The following is a 13,221-nucleotide window of genomic DNA, read 5'->3' as shown; positions in this document are numbered from 1 at the left end:
AAAATTGCTTAAAGTCTTTTACATAAAGCAGGATTTTATTTACAAATGTTGCGTGCACTCACAGTTAACATCAATGCACGTGACGATAGTGAACAGAAACAAAAATCACAGTACACTCCAAAAATTCATTTGAATCACAAGTTAATGTTATACACAAAACAAGCGTGTCTTGAAATATGATGAGATTGAAGGTGTGATTGAATATGATGAGACAGGGGTGTTGCAGATGATGGATGCTTTGCTTTCCCATGTTTCTGTCCAATATAAAGAAATATACAGAGTCTTGGATATGTGATGACTTTTTTTTTTTAATTCTGCTGCTGTATTGTTCATCACTGGAGCAAACAGGCTAGTAAAATTTTCATGTCATTTCAGAGGTAGCTGCTTAAACACATCCCACACTGGGGAAATGAGTTTGATGGTTTGGAGAAATATAGTTCGGATTTGACCCTCCTCTGCTCTGGTTTTACGCCATCTTAGGAAGCAGCTGTTGAGATAAGAGTCTCTTGAGCTGAGCCACTTCCTGGGACAAACTGCTGATTTGCGACCTAAGACTGCTGTCCTCTGCTGGATATCTGTTTTCACTTGAGTTCTGCAGAAAGGATGAGTTATAATATCCAGAAGATGAACCTTGATACTGCCCACCCCAGGCATCCTCTCTAGACCAAGAAGCCTGGCTCTCTATCTGACCATCCCATCCCACCTGCTGGTGGTTTCTCATTTGGATGTTTGGTCCCACCATGGCTATAGGCAGACCACTATGCCTGCTGTCAGGTGATGCAGACATCTCCCCTCCGTTGTTGCTTCCCCCAGGCCCTTTGAAACGAAGCTTGTGGGGCAGACTCCTCAAACCCTCAGGTGAGTCTTGCCTGTTTACGTAATGACTCTCACAGCACTGCTGCTCATCCGCCACCTCCCTCGGAGACGGCCGGCCACACTCACCCAGTGTGTCATCAAAAAACACAGGGCTGCCCACATTTGAGCCACATGAGGTAGCAACTCCAGTCTCCTGGGATGCACTATGACTCAACTCAACTGTTCTCGCTCCATAGACGGCACCATGCTGTGGAGGCTGGGAGGAGATCTGGTGAGTACTGGCAGTGGGCTGTGTGCTGACATATGGGGGGCCATCAGTGTGAGCCTGGTAGTGGTTTTTTATTCTGGGGGGTGGATGGGGACATAAGGGTGCAGTCAGTGGTAAGATGGACACATTAGAAGGGTCCTTAACAAGCCCGAAGCGAAACTTAAGGGCCAGCAACTCAGCCCTGAGGCGGGCATTCTCCTCCAGCAGACCCATCACCCGCCTCTCCAGCACCATGTCATTCACTCGGCGCTTTTCTCTGGAGCGTCTGGCTGCCTCGTTGTTTTTTTTCCTCTTATCCCAGTAGCCTTCATCTTTTTTCTCACTGGGGATGAACTCCCGTTTGCGACGTGCATTATTACCGTTCTCTTCATCACAGCTGTTGCTGCCCATAGCTTCAGCGTTGCTTAAGCTGTCTTTACGTTTGAAGGCAAATGTGTGACCCAGGAGGCTTCGAGCCAGCTGGCTCGTGGAGGTCAGGATAGAAACAGCCTCCTCAGTGAAGGAATCGTTTTCCCCCTGAGGCCTGGACCCCACACGAAGCAGAGAGGGTACCGTCAGGTCCTGGATGATGCCTCCTACAGTCTGACCCGTCATGTTAACACACTCCTGACTGCAAGGAGCTGTAGGGCTGGCAGCTCCGGGTGAAATGCGCCGTAATGGCTCCACCTAGAGGAGAAAAAATAAGAATGCACGTGGTGAGATGAAAATTTGGAAGGTAAAATGTAAACCGACATTATACTGTTGGTGATTTAACGGTAGAAGAAAAGTACTTTAAAATAAAAGATTTAAAGAGAAAATATCTCACAATAAATAGTTACAGACGTAACAGCTAGATGAAACTTCCTTGTTGTAAACTTACAAATGACAGATGTCCTATTTGATTCTACCAAAACTAGACATGAAAACTTTAATTTACAGCCGTCAAATGGGCTTAAAGGAGTAAGAGGTTCTTTAGTTTTTCATATTTTATTTCACATGGAATGAAAAAAAAATAACAATTATTTTAGTAAAATAAATAAGTAAAGATTAGTTTAAAAGCCATAAAATGCGCATTACTTACAAATGAAACAGCTGCAAACTGATCGAAACCTTGTGGATCGGAGAGTAGACTGCAAATCTCTGCCGGTCATTCAGATGTTTCTGCTCCTCAACACGCCGCATCTCCCTGCCGTTTCTTCCCTCGCTCACTGGTTCAGCCGGGGTCGGAACCTCACCCCGGGTAACACACTCCTCCTCCTCCTTCTCTTCACCCTCCTCCTCCTCCTAACGGGAAGCCAGCTGAGTCAAAACAGACAGGCAGGGAGAAAATAAGTCTGATGGGGTTGTTAAATTTACACTTCTATCGCAGCTGTGACCTGTGGTGCTTTCAACTCTCATGTGTCGTGTCAGACTGACATAAAGAGACATGAATGCAATTATAACCGAGACAACTGAGGTTACAGGACTGTCTGAGAGAACAATAAGAAAGTGGCGTCATCAGAAACACACTTAGGGGAGGAATGAGCTCGATACATCAGCTTAATGAGACAGACACTCTACTTTTAGGCTTTTAATTACTTAAACTTAACTATGATTGATCTCCCCAGTGAACACCGAGGGGGCGGGGTTAATGACCTGTGCTGCAAACCGGCCACCAGGTGGTGGCGCCTTTTCTGAACATAGACAAGAACTGGAATGTCGACCTTATTTAAATGGTATAGAGAATTTATAATATTAAATGCCATGGATCCCTTCCACTCTCTGGGCTTAATGTTTCATAGAGGGTGATTGCAAGATTACAAGATAGGCATTGTAGGGTAAACAATTTTCTTCTGGTAATGTTCAAAAAGTCATCCCTTCCTCTGTAGTTTCATCACAGGTCCACATCCACAGAAAGTCTGTAGCTGGACACAGAGAATTAAGCTGAACACGCAGTGATGATGTGGCTGCTTCCTGCTCTAATCAGGAGACTTGGTTCATTTTTCAGTTGATTTCATTCACTAGTGCAGAGTAGTCGTCGTCCTCCAGTGCTCAAGTCCCAGCATTCAGCAAACACATCTAGCTTGCTGAATGTTGCTGCTTTCTTGCTGTTGTTCATTGCAGTGTAGATAACACAGTATTCTTGTTTCCACAGTGTTTATTAGTTGTGTAGTGCCATACATTGGAGATTTATTTTTCAGCGATATGACCCTTAACAGACCGTCCTGTATTTCTCGAGCTTGTGTGCAATCCCTAAATAGTAAGCACATATACACTTTCCTAAGCAAGGATGCTGTTCTTTACTGGTAATCCCTTACATTTATAACATACTCTCCAAATGATTATTCTTTGTATTGTTTGCAGTTGTGTACTTTGCTTAATTCACTCCATTTGGTATGTTTATCTATGTAAGACATGTTACATGTTTATTTCTTTGATAGAAACCACACACCCACAGATTATATATATATATATATATATATATATATATATATATATATATATATATATATATATATATATATATATATATATATATATATATATATATATACACACCTTCAAGGAGTCATATCCTAGTTCAAATAAATGAGTGATCAACAGCTACATGTTTTCTATACTGGATTAATTGTCATCACAAACCTTTTGTATTTCACTGATGACTCTCTTCAGTTCGCCTATTTCAGAACCGATATTGTCTAGGGCTATCTCAACAATATCCTGCCTCATGATGCAACTGAAACCTTCAAATACCAGATCCTCATCAAACATCTCAAGTTGGAAGATGTCCTTCTTCTTGTTGATCCCCACAGCAATAGGAAGCACCCTTATAGCCAAACCGTGGCCTCTCACGGTCAGCCTCACAACTGGCCCTGTGGCGTATGACTGAAGTTCTGGCCGAGCCTCCAGTCAACAGTGGTGATGACCAAGAATTCCGTCTGTTTGCCCTAAAGGTGAGCGCTCTAGTCGGAATGTTGGAGCAACTTGGGAAGGAGGGGAGAGTGGAGCTGGAGTGTGGGTCACACGTCACCCAACTGCTGTTCAAACTGCAACATTACCTAAGAGCACAGTTCAAGCAATTCATGCACACATCCCTACTCTGGTAGATTTTTCAGAGTAGCTTGAATATGAAGTTCATTCAAGACGATGATATACACATCCGTCATCCCCAGCAATCTTGTGAGCTGCGAGTGGATTGCCAGAATGGTATCATATCCAAGCAGAAATCTGCAGCAGGCACCGCGACTGTTGTATTGGGATATAAACCAGAAGTATTGCCCCTTCTGCAACGATGTTCAGCATTACTTCAATTAGTGCTCAGATTTCAAGAAACTCAGTAAGGAGCAGAAGGTCACCTGGATTAAAATAGACAAGCGGTACTGGAGAGATCACTGAGTAATACAGTGTCATCCATCCATCCTGCCTGGAAAGGTAGCTGTGTCATACTGAAGATGGTTAATGTGTTTCTGTACAATGGTAAAAGGTGGCTCGAGATGGGTCCTAGCACACACTCCTTCTCCAAGAAGGAGAAATTGGGTGTTCATGGACAGAGTGTTGTTGATTGGTTCAGACTATCCTCCTCTAATTACTCCAGTCAAGCCTGTACATTTGGGTCTGCCAGAAAGGTCAGCTGCACTCAAGACGTGACTTGGTTGGACACTTCAGGGTCCCAGTGAAGTCCTCCTGCACCCCTCTGTGTCTGCTTACAAACAAACTGCCCAACTCCTCAGTCACGTGACTAAACTCTGCCAGAGGGATGTCTTACCATACTGGAACGAGAAGTTCATTACACACTCAAAACAGGATGCAGCTGCTGTCAGAGTGCTAGAAGAGAAGACTATCAGAGTGGAGGTGGATGGTGTTAACCAATATACTGCCCCCTTTCTATGGAAGGAACCTGTTCTTCTCCATTCAACTAAGGACTTAGTACAGGACCACCTGCGTGAAATTGAAAAACGCTTCTCAAAGGATCCTGCTAAAGCAGACACTTACATTCATGAGATTAAAAAGTTGTTGGACGCGAGCTATTAAAAGGCTTACATCACCCGAAATAGAGGCCAGTGTCAGTACACGGTACATATTTCAACACATGGTGCATCACAACAGCACGGATCACATCATTTCTAGTTGTTCACATTTTTAGTTGTTACCAGCCTTAATGAACACCTCCTCCCTGGACCTCCTCCCTGGGCCTACATTAGGAGCCACCCTACTCAGTGTGCTGCTCCATTTCCAGGAGTATCCCATTACAGTGAGCTGACATAAAGGAGATGTTTCATTAGCTTTGCTTCTTGACTCAGGACAAGCCCTTCCTCCGAATTCTATGGAGAGACATGGATTGCAGAAGGTCAGCCGATGTCTAAGAATGGCAAGTGTTGCCGACTGTTTGTTGTGATTTGGCAGTATATTAATAAAACTGAATTGAGTTGAAGCCAATTGGGAATGACAGCAACTTAGCCACACAGTGGTAGGCTACATAAAATGACAGAGCGGGGACAGCGGATGCTGAGGCACACAGTGTGCAGAGGTCTCCAACTTTTTGCAGAGTCAGTCATTACAGCCCTCCAAACTTCACATTAGCTCAAGAACAGTCCATAGAGAGCTTCATGGAATGGGTTTCAATGTCCAAGCAGCTGCATCCAAGCCTTACTCCAAGAGCAATGGAAAAAGGATCTGATGCAGTGGTGTAAAGAATCCTGCCACTGGACTCAAGAGTAGTGGAGAAATTCGCCTTGAGGTGACTGTTGTGATTCACATTTCGCCATCTGGGAAGCCAGTGGATGAGTCTGAATTTGGCGGTTGCCAGGAGAATGGTACTTGTCTGACTGCATTGTGCCAAGTATAAAGTTTGAGTGGCGTGGATGTGGGGATTTTGGCGTGGAGTTGTTTTTCAGGAGTTGAGCTTCTGGAAGAATGGTAAAAAATTCCCATAAACACACTCCTAAACCTTGTTGAAAGTCTTCCCAGAAGAGTTGAAGCTGTTATAGCTGCAAAGGGTGGACCGACATTATTAAATCCTATGGATTAAGAATGGGATGTCACTCATTTGAGTGTGAAGGGAGACAAGCGAATACTTTTAGCAATACAGTGTATTACTAAACCAATAATTCAGAATTTGAGGGCAACTTGCCCATGCAGGACCAGAGAGAGTCTTTGCTGAGCTATGTGGATGGTTCTGAATACTTCGGGGGGAGGGGGAGCCTGTAAGACACCACACTTTAACTGTCCTGAATGCAGGAAATAATGCAGCTAGGCAGTCATCCCCAAAATGGCTGATCTTCCTCCCTCTATTTTAATACTCATCCAGCATTTTATTCCATTGGTGTGGATTTTTTTTCAGGCCATATCTCATCAAGATTGGGTGGTATATAGAGAAACAATACAGGATACAGTGTACTAGCTAGAAATAAATATCAGCCTGGGTGAACCCATGTGAACGATCAATTGATAATTGTGGTGAAATAACACTTTAGTTCAGAAAATGAACAGGTAAAGTTGTCAGCTCAGCACAAGAGGACGTCAGCCCAGCACAGCGCCAGGCAATCAGCTGCTGGCTAGAACACTGGGGTGGTATTCAAATGCCTGACAATATGATATACCTTGATCTTGCCAGCATGGGTGCTGACTCATTCCTGACGGCACTTTGTTGTTTCACTGAAAGACGAGGAAAGCCCTTTGAGTTAGTATCTGATCAAGGCACGAACTTCAAAGGTGGAAGCTGTAAACTCAAAGAGGCTTTGAATCTCTTACACCATCACAGCTTGCCAGGTAACATATTCACTTCTGTTTCAGTTATCCACATGCTCTACACCAGGGCTCTTCAATTACAGGCCTCTAGAGCCCCTGTCTTGCAGGTTTTAGATGTGTCTCTGCTTCAACACACCTGAGTCAACTATAGAAGTCATTAGCAGGACTCTGGAGAACTTGACTGCATACTGAGGAGATAATTTAGCCATTTGATTTAGGTGTGTTGATCAGGGACACATCTAAAACCTGCAGGACAGGGGCTCTCGTGGCCTGGAGTTGAAGAGCCCTGTTCTATACTTTGGAGGCTCTTGGGAACATATAATTTGGTCCATCAAATCTGTTCTCCACACCATCTTGGGTTCTATGAGGTCTTCTGTATAATACTTAGTGAGGCATCATCACCTCCAAGCTGCTGGCTTATATTTCATCAGATGTTGCAGACCCAGATCCAGTCACTCCCAGTATCTACCCAGAAACAGGTTGACCAATTCTGGATCCACTTCATCTGGAATTATCTGCTTTCCCTCCAGACATGCTGCTGGTAACAAGAAAGGGAGGATTTGACTGCTGGCACAATTATTCCCAACACTGACCATGTGCCCTCTGACCAATGGAAAAGGCTACGAAGGTCATTCCTGGCACTGATGGCAAAGTACAGACTGCCTTGATCCAAGTTAGAGATAAGACATACACACGACTGGTGGCCTTCATCGTCAGCCTTCCAGCACACCCACACGATAGTCCTGGCTGACCTTTAACTAATTCAACGGCAACTCTGCTTCACAAAGTTGGCGGTGGCTGTTTAAAAGGTCATCCCTTCCTCTGTAGTTTCATTACAGGTCCACATCCACAGAAAGTCTGGAGTTGGATAGACAGAATTAAGCCAAACATGCAGTAATGATACAACCACTCTGCCCCAATCAGAAGACTTGGCTCATCTTTCAGTTGATTAGATTCACAAAGGCATTGGGCCCGAACAGTTTTTGAGGGCTGTCCACAGTTCAGGAATATTCAGTTACAGTTTGGACCTCTTCTCCTTCTTTACTATATTACTTGTGTGCATCCATTAGAATCTAAGTATTAAGCTATCATCCTGTTAGTTCTGTTATCATAGTCTTCATCCTCAAGTGCTCATATCCCAGCATTCAGCAAACACGTTGCACTTGCTTAATGTTGCTGCTTTCTTGCTGTTGTTCACTGCAGTGCAGATAATTCACAGTAATATTGTTTCACTAGTGTTAGTTAGTTGTGTATTGCTATAGAGTGGAGATTTATTATTTGCCCTCATAGTAAAGTGTAATATGTGTACCTTCAAGGAGTCAGATCCTGGTTCAAATAAATGAGTGATCAACAGCTACATGTTTTCTAAACTGGATTTATTGCCATCATTTACTGTCATATTTCTTTCACTTGTCATCAGAGAAGTCCAAAACCCAGGACCATGACAAGACATTCCTTGAACCTTCGTTCTTTCTAATGGCCAGGTGGGTCCAGCTGAACAAAAGTCTACCAGCAAAGATGCTTAGCTACCTTGTTGTATGATCTCAGGTCGGGCGGTATGATCTCCTTTACCTTACTAAATGATTATTCTGAGATGGTTGTTGTGATGTGTACATAAAATGTAAATGATCCATCACAGTCACTGGAATTCATCGCATTGATTAAAATAACAATAAAACCCCCTTCCCTACTTTTTACAGATGTTCCTCATGCCACAAAAACAGCTTTGACCTTTAGAGGTGCAAGACATCTGAACGTGCCCTGTCTTATCCAGCACCAAGGGGTTAGCACAGATGCTTTTAGTCCTGTAACTACTGAGCTTTTCCATACCATAGATGTTTTATCTGACTTAATGTAGATCTGTGAATTCAACTCCTTTGAACTCTTTGGTACATTCAATCCATTCTTGAGCAGCTTTTACAGTGTTGCATTGTCCTGCTAAAGAAGACCATTGGGAATGCTGTTAATATGAAGGACTGTAGAGTTTTGCAAAAAATGTAGTATGTGTTAAATTAGCATCCATACGAATGCTATTGCCACAATAGCATTCGTATTTTAAAGCTGAGCCTTTGCTATAGGTTGTAACAGTTAGTCCAAAAAAACAAAGTCCCAAACATGAATAAACAGCAAACCAAAAAACAACATTGGGCTGAATCCAAGAAAAAAAGAAACACAGTGATAAAGGAAAAAGACAGGACTATTTATACACAAAGGGTTGATTAGGGAATGACCAAAAGGAGGATAACAAAACACAGACAAAAGTAATCACATACATAGGTGAAGACATTAAGGAGACAAACAGGAAGCATAAGAGGCACAGGGCATGAAGTAAGACAAACCTTCAAAGTAAAACAGGAAATAACCAAAGCAGACTGAATAAGTATGAGACCAGAAAACATACTGAACATGGAGAGAAGAAGAACGATACTAAACACAAAGACAAAGGCTAGGGAATGCTGGAGGATAAAAGACATGAACATGGAAAGATACAGAGGGAGAAGCACTGAGAGAAACACTGAGGGAACTTAAACTACTACTGACACTAACCAAAACATGAACCAAAACACAGGATACAAAACTGAAACTCATGGAATAACCATAAAGTAAAACAGGAATCAAAGACTCAAAGATGTTGCCACAAATAAAGTTCACAATTTACCAGAATAAAGATATCAAAACAGAAACCTAGAAATTCAATGACTGCAGAAATCAATATTTCAAATACTTGGAGTGATAAAAACCACCACACATACCCAACTTAAATATACTCACCAAGAACTAAAGAACCTAAAACAGAAAAAACATGAGGCCTGTGACAGCTAGAACCAAACGCTTTCCAATAGAATATCTCCCTTATCATCCTACTACCTCCATCTTGCTTTCTTCACATAGTGCATCCTGCTTCTACTATTTCCCCAACTAACTGAAGTTTCTGGTTACCCACATGATGTACTAGAAAAAACTAATTCATCAGACTAGGCGACCTTCTTCCATTGCCATGATTCTCAAATCCAGGCCTCATGGCACAGTGTCCTGAGACACATCTAAAACCTGCAGGACACTGGGACACAAGGCCTGGATTTGAGAACCACTGTTCCATTGCAACATGGTCCAGTTTATACCAAGAAATACCTCACGAGACCTGCTGTTTTGGCGACTCTCTGACAAAGGAGAATATGTGTTTCTAACACAGAATAGCTACTCTAATTTGTACTCTTAGATTCCATTGGAGCGATTTGTAATAATGGAGCCAGCTGCGGCTCAGGAGGCAGAGTGGATTGTTTACTACTCAAAAAGTCGGTGTGTGATATATTGAACCCCAGTTTACCCCTGATCACCGTGCATGTGCAATAGAAAATAGCACTGTATGAATGTGTGTCTTGTGTGTGACTGGGTTGTGCACTTTGAGTGGTCAATAACACTACAAAAGTGCTATGTAAAGTTTCATTCTTAAACTTTAGTAAATGGACTGGTTCTTTTTTAGCATTTTTCGACTCCAGATGAGCACTCATACAGCATGTATCATTAACCCATTCACACACACATTCATACAGGCATTTTCTGTGTGTTCTATCTAACATTCACACACACAATCACACGCCAATGAATGCATCCGGAGCAACTCAGGGTTCAGTGTCTTCCCCAAGGATACTTTGCCATGCAGACTGAAGCAGCCAGGGATTGAACCACACACCTTGTGATTACTAGATGACCTGTTCTACCTCCTGACCCACAACCACCTTTTGGTACCCATCTATAGATATGCTCTCTTTAATATGGCAGAAAAATTTTACACTTTGCTACTTATTATTCTGTGTCCCCAGAGTCCCCAGACTTTGGGAACCATTCCTTTAGTCATCATAGTCTAGCCCTTGTCAGAGTTGGTCTGATGTACTGAGGTGTTATTATTGAGATAATGAATGTTGTTCACTTCACCTGTTTGTGGTTTTAATGTTGTGGTTAAGTGCTGAATATTATATGTCCTTCAACAGCAATTTTACTCTTGTAGTTGGACCCGGGAGTGCTGCTTTAGAATTCCCTGGAGCTGCATGTCATTTTTCTTTTCATTTCTCTTTATTAGGACTTAATATAAAATAAATATATAAAATATTTAATTTAACTCAATAGTTTCGGTTTTCTCAAATGCCCCTCAAGAACAAGCATGGCTGTCTATCCTTAAAGACACAACTAAGTATATATATATATTTTTTTTTACTGAAGCCTGTGGAGAAAAGAAGATTTTCATTAAGCATTTTGTTTCACCTAATTATGTTTTTACATGAGGTCATAAGGTTTGCAAAAGCCTGTGTGGGCAGTGCTTGTGGTTGCTTAAGTTGTCCTCATTTGCTCTTTGCAAGTAAGCAACCATAGTGGGCAGCTCAAGGTACACAGAAACATGGCAAAAATACAGCATATATGCCTTTTTTCTGTCTCTAAAATACACATTGGCATAAAACAAAGGCATATAATTATATTTTTCTTTCCATTAGAACATAAGGTTATCAGGCAGCCCAGTTGTGTACTCACTGTGTATGTTTTCTCTCTTTTCAGACTGTAGCCTTATTGTATAAGAACAAGAGAAGCTAATCACTGAGTTACTGCAATTATGAGCTAATCTGTAAATGATGTAGCCATGTGAAAAATGTAAAGGCACCCATATGGAGACTGTGCCAGTGAAAGCTATTGTAAATGGGATAGCAAGCTGTTACATAATACCCAGAGAGAGTGCATGTGAGGACTGTGCCATGTTGAAAGTTCAGTTGGGGTGAGGTTTTGCAGAAAAAAGGAACACTGTTCCACAAGCGCTGTGCTGCACAGAGATACTTCCTCCTTACATATGGGAATGCTTCACACTGAACCTCTCTTTTTTCTGTGTTGGTCTCATTAGTTTCCATTAAACAAGGCAACACTTCTCATTTAATTTATGCAGATCCTCTCTGGGTGTCAAACATTCGGCCCAGGGCCAGAACTGGCTGGCTAAAGGGTCCAATCAGACCCATTAGATGTCTTTGCAAAATGTGAAAAGTGCAGTACAGGAGGGCCTTTTTTTTTTTTTTTTGCTGTATTTGGCACCAAGAAGCATTGTGCTGCAAAATCATATGAAGTCATGGGAAATGTCCAAATTGTTCATTTCATCCAAACCAGAGGTCTGAATTATTGTTAGTTTTAAAGTCTTCTCATGGACAAAAATATGACCCATGTCCTGTTGTACCACATCAAAGTAAGGTAGTCAGGCCAAGGAGTTGTGTCAGTGTTTGTGTTGCTTTGTAGTTTACACTGACTGAATATGGAAGAACAGAGACATACTGTTGGAAATACATTTATTTTTCTTAGGACATCTCATGCTGTTAATTGGTTTTGTAAATGAAAAGAAGTATTTGTACTTCTTTACGCTAAAAGGAAGGGCAAAAAGTGAGTGATGTTTATTTCTCATAGAGTATTATGCAATACTGCATCTGGATGTCCCACTTTATGTAGGATTGTACGGCACTTTTATCCCTTATCCCACTGTCCTACATGTTGAGACAATATCCCACATTCAGATTAGCAAGAAGACAGACACTTACTGAACGGCTGTAACGAAAGGCTGCCGTCATGGTTCACATGCAGGTTAAGCCGTCACCATTTTACTCTACCAATGCCCAACATGGAAAATGCAGGTCACTGCAGTCACCAGCTATGCAAATGCAGCTGATAACTGGGTGTTACTGGTGGAAAGTGCTTCTCAGAGAATGTTTTTCATGTTTTTGCCACTTTATTTGTGAGTCTTACAAGAAACCTTGATGCATCTGAGATGTACCAGTTCGTGGATGCATTCTCGCAATGGCCTTCAATGATTACTAAACAAAATAGCAATTCAAACAGTTAACAGCAGTTTTATTAGTTTTCTGAGAAATACTTAAATGAGAGTAAGACTATTGCATAAGACTAAAATCTACCTTCCTTTAATGGTGTTATTTACTTAGCAAGCCAGTTGATAAGGTTGTGTTCAAATAAAACATGACCTTTACATGCTAAGCTTCTCTCAGCATTAGTAATGTGTCGCTCATTGTTCCAAATAAACATATTTTTTTGTCCCGTGTTTAATTTGCTAGGGCCTGGTCACCTTATTACGCAACAGATTTACTGTTCCCACTCACTTGAGAACAATGTGGGCCCATAAACTAAAATTTGCTTGATTTAGTGACAACAGCTTGACTATGGAAATGTTTCTGTGACCTTGACAGATCAGTTGCAACGCAGTGGTGCATTGCTGCAACCGTGGCGGTTTTAGAGGTTGGAGCAGACATGTTGAGCTGAATGAGCTACCAACAATAAATAAGGTTAAATGATAAACAGTCATTAAGGGATATTGTCTTTCCCTACGTTAGAGGAGCAAGTTTGCATGCTAGCATATGCTAATTTGCCCCAGGGGGACCTAAGATTCTGGA

At 42.0% G+C, this 13,221-nt stretch overlaps 1 protein-coding gene across 1 annotated transcript; it reads right to left on the bottom strand.

The window, feature by feature from the left end:
* Positions 1-31: 31 nt before the first annotated feature.
* Positions 32-2,536, bottom strand: LOC115783173 (nuclear factor interleukin-3-regulated protein-like). Its single transcript, XM_030733871.1, has 2 exons — positions 2,145-2,536; positions 32-1,750 (listed from the first exon to the last, which is right to left on the bottom strand). The coding sequence occupies exon 2, from the start codon at positions 1,676-1,678 to the stop codon at positions 467-469; it is 1,212 nt and encodes a 403-aa protein (XP_030589731.1). The 5' UTR covers positions 1,679-1,750; positions 2,145-2,536; the 3' UTR covers positions 32-466.
* Positions 2,537-13,221: the final 10,685 nt, after the last annotated feature.

The sequence above is a fragment of the Archocentrus centrarchus genome, chromosome 1, assembly GCF_007364275.1.
Source record: "Archocentrus centrarchus isolate MPI-CPG fArcCen1 chromosome 1, fArcCen1, whole genome shotgun sequence".
Lineage (NCBI taxonomy): Eukaryota > Metazoa > Chordata > Actinopteri > Cichliformes > Cichlidae > Archocentrus > Archocentrus centrarchus.
Note: the sequence above shows the minus strand (reverse complement) of the source record. Positions and strands in the feature narration are given on the sequence as shown.

Excerpts from the sequence above, each read along its gene's own strand:
- LOC115783173 (XM_030733871.1), bottom strand. The coding sequence starts at position 1,678 with ATGACGGGTCAGACTGTAGGAGGCATCATCCAGGACCTGACGGTACCC.